The following is a 7,168-nucleotide window of genomic DNA, read 5'->3' on the forward strand; positions in this document are numbered from 1 at the left end:
ATGAGGGTGGAGGTGTCCGGGAATGAGGGTGGGGGGGGGGGGAGGTGTCCGGGAATGAGCGTGGGGAGTGGGGGGGAGGGGGGTGTCCGGCAATGAGCGGGGGGAGGGAGGAGGTGTCTGGGAATGAGGGGGGTGCAGTGGGCGGGAAGGTGTCCGGGAATGAGCGGAGGTGGGTTGCGGGGGGAGGTGTCCGGGAATGAGCGGAGTGGGGTGGGGGGGGGGAAGGTGTCCGGGAATGAGCGGGGGGTGGGGAGGTGTCCGGAATAATCCGGGGGGGGGGGGGCGGGTGTGCACGGGAATGTGAAGGGGTGGGGTGTCCGGGAATGAGCCGGGGCGGGACCCGGGAGTGCGCCGGGCGCAGTCCGGGAATGAGCCGGGGACAGTCTGGGAATGAGCAGGGAACTTCCTCACAGCTTGTGGAAAATATCAGGGCATCAGGGAGAATTTCTACCAAAAATTCTCACAAATATGCCTGATTTCAGAAATCTGAATGACAACCAGAAACTCCCATTCCTACTGGGAGAGGAGAGAAGCTGTGTGGCACTGGCGGCGCACTATGTTACAGCTTGCCATGAACAGAGGGACAACCAGTAAACTGAGAGGAGAATGTATATAAACAGTGCGAATGTATATTTATACACTCGGGGATATACCTGTTTGTACACTGTATGAATGGAACTGCGTTTATGTGCTGGACCATGAATGTATTTTGATGCTTTGGCAACATAAGATGTGACTTATCATGCCAATAAAGCGATTTAAATTGTAAATTGTAAATTGGGAGAAGAGAGGGAGGGGGGGGGAGAAGAGAGGGAGGGGGGGAGAAGAGAGGGAGGGGGGGGAGAAGAGAGGGAGGGGGGGGAGAAGAGAGGGAGGGGGGGGAGAAGAGAGGGAGGGGGGGGAGAAGAGAGGGAGGGGGGGGGAGAAGAGAGGGAGGGGGGGGAGAAGAGAGGGAGGGGGGGAGAAGAGAGGGAGGGGGGGGAGAAGAGAGGGAGGGGGGGGGAGAAGAGAGGGAGGGGGGGGAGAAGAGAGGGAGGGGGGGGGAGAAGAGAGGGAGGGGGGGGAGAAGAGAGGGAGGGGGGGGAGAAGAGAGGGAGGGGGGGGGAGAAGAGAGGGAGGGGGGGGGAGAAGAGAGGGAGGGGGGGGGAGAAGAGAGGGAGGGGGGGGAGAAGAGAGGGAGGGGGGGAGAAGAGAGGGAGGGGGGGGAGAAGAGAGGGAGGGGGGGGAGAAGAGAGGGAGGGGGGGGAGAAGAGAGGGAGGGGGGGAGAAGAGAGGGAGGGGGGGAGAAGAGAGGGAGGGGGGGAGAAGAGAGGGAGGGGGGGAGAAGAGAGGGGGGGGGGAGAAGAGAGGGGGGGGAGAAGAGAGGGAGGGGGGGAGAAGAGAGGGGGGGGGAGAAGAGAGGGAGGGGGGGGAGAAGAGAGGGAGGGGGGGGAGAAGAGAGGGAGGGGGGGAGAAGAGAGGGAGGGGGGGGGGAGGGGGGGAGAAGAGAGGGGGGGGAGAAGAGAGGGGGGGGGGAGAAGAGAGGAGGGGGGGGAGAAGAGAGGGAGGGGGGGAGAAGAGAGGGAGGGGGGGAGAAGAGAGGGAGGGGGGAGAAGAGAGGGAGGGGGGGAGAAGAGAGGGAGGGGGGGGGGAGAAGAGAGGGAGGGGGGGGAGAAGAGAGGGAGGGGGGGGAGAAGAGAGGGGGGGGAGAAGAGAGGGAGGAGGGGGAGAAGAGAGGGAGGGGGGGAGAAGAGAGGGAGGGGGGGAGAAGAGAGGGAAGGGGGGAGAAGAGAGGGAGGGGGGGAGAAGAGAGGGAGGGGGGGAGAAGAGAGGGAGGGGGGGGGATATACCTGTTTATACACTGTATGAATAGAACTGCGTTTATGTGCTAAACCATAAATGTATTTTGATGCTTTGGCAACATAAGATGTAACTTATCATGCCAATAAAGCGATTTGAATTGAATTGTGAATTGTGAATGGTCCAGCATTGAGCAGGCGGTGGTCCAGGAGTGAGCCGTGAGTTAGCCGGGGGCGGGATTTAAGCGCGTTTCGGGCGGGGGGCGGGATTTTAGTTTCGCTTGTGCCGGATGCCAGCTGAGGTTCGCGGGATAATTTGGATTTCAGCTTCGGAGCGAGTGATGAGCCAGAGGATAACCCCCACCCGAGCTGGGGCCGGGAAATCGCCAGCAAACCCCAACAGCGCAGCTCCACCAGCAGACCCAGCACACATCCCGTCTGCCAAGCGCTCCGGCAAAGCTCACGTCGGCAACCCGGGGAAAGCGTCCAAAGAGCGGCCTGGGGAGAGGTACTGTCCCCATGTTGAAGGCAACTCCGCCAGCAGCGCCAATCACAACAATGGGAGTGAAAGTAAGATCGGCACCAGCAGGGCTGCGGGTGACAAGGGGAGCAGTACCAGCAGGGCTGCGGGTGACAAGGGGAGCAGTACCAGCAGAGCTGCGGGTGACAAGGGGGAGCAGTACCAGCAGAGCTGCGGGTGACAAGGGGAGCAGTACCAGCAGGGCTGCGGGTGACAAGGGGAGCAGTACCAGCAGGACTGCGGGTGACAAGGGGAGCAGTACCAGCAGAGCTGCGGGTGACAAGGGGAGCAGTACCAGCAGGACTGCGGGTGACAAGGGGAGCAGTACCAGCAGAGCTGCGGGTGACAAGGGGAGCAGTACCAGCAGGGCTGCGGGTGACAAGGGGAGCAGTACCAGCAGAGCTGCGGGTGACAAGGGGAGCAGTACCAGCAGAGCTGCGGGTGACAAGGGGAGCAGTACCAGCAGGTCTGCGGGGTGACAAGGGGAGCCGTACCAGCAGGGCTGCGGGTGACAAGGGGAGCAGTACCAGCAGAGCTGCGGGTGACAAGGGGGAGCAGTACCAGCAGGACTGCGGGGTGACAAGGGGAGCAGTACCAGCAGAGCTGCGGGTGACAAGGGGAGCAGTACCAGCAGGGCTGCGGGTGACAAGGGGAGCAGTACCAGCAGGGCTGCGGGTGACAAGAGGAGCAGTACCAGCAGAGCTGCGGGTGACAAGGGGAGCAGTACCAGCAGAGCTGCGGGTGACAAGGGGAGCAGTACCAGCAGAGCTGCGGGTGACAAGGGGAGCAGTACCAGCAGGACTGCGGGTGACAAGGGGAGCAGTACCAGCAGAGCTGCGGGTGACAAGGGGAGCAGTACCAGCAGGACTGCGGGTGACAAGGGGAGCAGTACCAGCAGAGCTGCGGGTGACAAGGGGAGCAGTACCAGCAGGGCTGCGGGTGACAAGGGGAGCAGTACCAGCAGAGCTGCGGGTGACAAGGGGAGCAGTACCAGCAGAGCTGCGGGTGACAAGGGGAGCAGTACCAGCAGGGCTGCGGGTGACAAGGGGAGCCGTACCAGCAGGGCTGCGGGTGACAAGGGGAGCAGTACCAGCAGAGCTGCGGGTGACAAGGGGAGCAGTACCAGCAGGACTGCGGGTGACAAGGGGAGCAGTACCAGCAGAGCTGCGGGTGACAAGGGGAGCAGTACCAGCAGGGCTGCGGGTGACAAGGGGAGCAGTACCAGCAGAGCTGCGGGTGACAAGGGGAGCAGTACCAGCAGAGCTGCGGGTGACAAGGGGAGCAGTACCAGCAGGGCTGCGGGTGACAAGGGGAGCCGTACCAGCAGGGCTGCGGGTGACAAGGGGAGCAGTACCAGCAGAGCTGCGGGTGACAAGGGGAGCAGTACCAGCAGGACTGCGGGTGACAAGGGGAGCAGTACCAGCAGAGCTGCGGGTGACAAGGGGAGCAGTACCAGCAGAGCTGCGGGTGACAAGGGGAGCAGTACCAGCAGGGCTGCGGGTGACAAGGGGAGCCGTACCAGCAGGGCTGCGGGTGACAAGGGGACCAGTACCAGTAGGGCTGCGAGTGACAAGGGGACCAGTACCAGGAAGACTGCGGGTGACACCAGCAGGAATGGGACTGGTACCAGCAGGGCTGCGGGTGACACCAGCAACGAGAGAGATCGGAATTTGAACAAAGTGTTGAAGAATGTGGTTGAAAATCTGCGGATTCGGTCGGATCAGAAATCCCGAGCAGCCAAAAGGGTCAATGAGGTGGTTGACCATTTGTTGCGTTATATCAAGAAGGATTCTGGAGGTTGTTTTGCAGCAATCAACAAGTTGTCGAGTGGCAGTTACTACGAGAACGTGAAGGTATCTTTATTTGACCCGCCCGTCTCAGGGTCGTATTCCTCTCTGCTTTTGTTCCTTTTTCAAATATTTCCCTTCCTCCCGCTTTGTGTTTTTACTTTCACCTTCTCAGTGTCGGGACAAATTCTAAGCTGCCATCTGAAAATAATGTGTGTGGCAGGTTAAGGAGGGGTTTATACTTTGGGCGTTGGAGCTATCTGAACACCTGGGCTTTGGTTATATGAACAGTTACGGGGAGTTTACCAACCACCTGTTCAACAACAGAGTGCACAGTTTGCTAAATTCCTGATGTGAACAGTAGGTTCTCTCAGGATTTTCCAAGAACAAGTTTTATCTCCTCACCCAGTGACAGGAATGTTATGTTTCTCTGTTTTTGAAAGTGACTTGAAATCTATCTGCATAATTGTTAGGCAGAGTCAACATGGATTTATGAAAGGGAAATTGTGTTTGACAAATCTGTTAGTTTTTTGAGATTGTAGTAATTAGCAGGGTAGATGAGGGGGAACCAGTGGATATGTTGCATTTGGATTTTCAAAAAGTACTCGATAAGGTGCCACACAAGAGGTTATTATACAAAATTAAGGCATGGGATTGGGGGTAATATATTAGCATGGATTAAGGATTGGTTAATGGACAGAGAACTGTAGGAATAAACAGGTCATTTTCAAGTTGGTAGGCTGTAACTGGTGAGGTACCACAAGAATCCTCAGCTATTCACAATATATATCAATGACTTAGATGAGGGAACCGAGTATAATATATCCAAGTTTGCTGATGATATGAAGCTAGGTGGGAAAGTAAGCCGTGAGGACGACGTAAAAAGGCTGCAATGGGATAAGTAGTTGGATAATAAGGTGGCAGATGGACTATAATGTGGGGAAGTGTGAAATTATCCACTTCGGTAGGAAGAATGAAAAAGCAGAATATTTTTTAAAAGGTGAGAGATTGGGAAATGCTGGTATTCAGAGGGACCTGGGTGTCCTTGTACACGAATGACGGAAAGTTAACATGCAGGTATAGCAAGCAATTAGGAAGGCAAATGGTATGTTGGCCTTTAATACAAGGGGGTTGCAGTACAAGAATAAGGAAGTCTTGCTGCAATTGTACAGGGCTTTGGTGAGACCACACTTGGAATACTGTGCATAGTTTTGGCCTCCTTAACTAAGGAAAGATATACTTGCCTTAGAGGGAGTGCAACGAAGGTTCACAAGATTGATTCCTGGGATGAGAGGGATATCCTATGAGGAGAGATTGAGTAGATTGGGCCTATACACTCTGGAGTTTCGAAGAATGAGAGGTAATCTCATTAAAACATACACAATTCTTAGAGGGCTTGATAGGGTAGATGCTGAGAGGTTGTTCCCCCTGGCTGGAGAGTCTAGAACTAGGGGTAACAATCTCCGGATAAGGGGTCGGCCACTTGGGACTGAGATGAGGAGAAATTTCTTCACTGAAAGGGTTGTGAATCTTTGGAATTCTCTACCCCAGAAGGCTGTAGAGCCGCAGTCGTTGAGTATATTCAAGGGTGAGATGGATAGATTTTTGGACTCTAGGAGAATCAAGGGAGATTGGGTGGGGAAGTGGCGTTAAGGTCGAAGATCAGCCATGATACTGAAGGCGGAGTAGGCTCAAGGGGCCATATGGCCTGCTCCTGCTCCTAATTCTCATCTTAACATTAAATTCACATTTGAACTATTAACAAATGTTGCTTTTTTTCACTTGAGAAAGAGCATCAGCGAGGTGGAGGGAGGGAGGAAGGAACGGACAGGGAGGGACGGACGGACAAAGAGAGAGGGGGCGGGCGAGCGAGAGGGGGGGGCGAGAGAGGGGGCGGGGGGGGCGAGAGAGGGGGCGGGGGGGGCGAGAGAGGGCGGGCGAGAGGGGGTGGGCGAAGAGAGAGGGGGCGGGAGGGAGGGGGGGGAGAGAGAGGGGGGGCGGGAGAGAGGGGCGGGGGGGCGGGAGAGAGAGGCGGGGGGGCGGGAGAGAGAGGGGCGGGGGGGCGGGAGAGAGAGGGGCGGGGGAGAGAGGGCGGGGGGGCGGGGAGAGAGAGGGGGGCGGGGGAGAGAGGGGGGAGGGAGACGGGGGCGGGAGAGAGAGGGGGGCGCAGGGGGGCGGGAGAGAGAGAGGGGGCGGGAGAGACGGGGGGGAGAGAGGGGGGAGAGAGAGAGGGAGGGGGAGAGAGGGAGCGGGAGAGACGGAGACAGAGATGGCGGGAGAGATGGAGAGAGAGAGAGAAGCCGGGAGAGACGGGGAGAGAGAGAAGGGGCGGGAGAGACGGGGGGGGAGAGAGGGGGAGAGGGGGGGGGCGGGAGAGACGGGGGGAGAGAGAGGGGGAGGGGGGGGCGGGAGAGAGAGGGGGCGGGAGAGACGGGGGAGAGGGGGGGCGGGGAGGGGGGGCGGGAGAGACGGAGATGGAGAGGGAGAGAGAGAGGGGGCGGGAGAGACGGGGAGAGGGGGGGGCGGGAGAGACTGGGGGGAGAGAGAGGGAGAGGGGGGGCGGGAGAGAGAGGGGGGCGGGGAGAGACGGGGGAGAGGGGGGGGGCGGGAGAGACGGAGATGGAGAGGGAGAGAGAGGGGGGGCGGAGAGACGGGAAGAGGGGGGGGCGGGAGAGACTGGGGGGAGAGAGGGAGAGGGGGGGCGGGAGAGACGGGGGAGAGAGAGGGAGAGAGAGGGCGGGAGAGGGAGAGACGGGGGGAGAGAGGGGGAGGGGGGGGCGGGAGAGACGGGGGGGAGAGAGAGGGGGAGAGGGGGGGGGGCGGGAGAGACGGGGGGGGAGAGAGGGGGAGGGGGGCGGGCGGGAGAGACGGGGGGAGAGAGGGGGAGAGGGGGGGCGGGAGAGACGGGGGGGAGAGAGAGGGGGGAGAGGGGGGGGGGCGGGAGAGACGGGGGGGAGAGAGAGGGGGAGAGGGGGGGCGGGAGAGACGGGGGGGAGAGAGAGGGGAGAGAGGGGGGGGGCGGGAGAGACGGGGGGAGAGAGAGGGGGAGAGGGGGGGGCGGGAGAGACGGGGGGAGAGAGAGG

General features: G+C 59.6%; 1 protein-coding gene across 1 annotated transcript; it reads left to right on the plus strand.

Moving 5' to 3' along the window:
• The first annotated feature begins 2,053 nt into the window (after positions 1-2,053).
• On the plus strand, positions 2,054-4,313 carry LOC147112404 (uncharacterized). Its single transcript, XM_085998174.1, has 2 exons — positions 2,054-2,475; positions 3,626-4,313. The coding sequence occupies exons 1-2, from the start codon at positions 2,069-2,071 to the stop codon at positions 4,311-4,313; spliced, it is 1,095 nt and encodes a 364-aa protein (XP_085854300.1). The 5' UTR covers positions 2,054-2,068.
• Positions 4,314-7,168: the final 2,855 nt, after the last annotated feature.

The sequence above is a fragment of the Somniosus microcephalus genome, chromosome 9 (assembly GCF_052327205.1).
Source record: "Somniosus microcephalus isolate GS21.2 chromosome 9, FLI_Smic_1.0, whole genome shotgun sequence".
Taxonomy (NCBI): domain Eukaryota; kingdom Metazoa; phylum Chordata; class Chondrichthyes; order Squaliformes; family Somniosidae; genus Somniosus; species Somniosus microcephalus.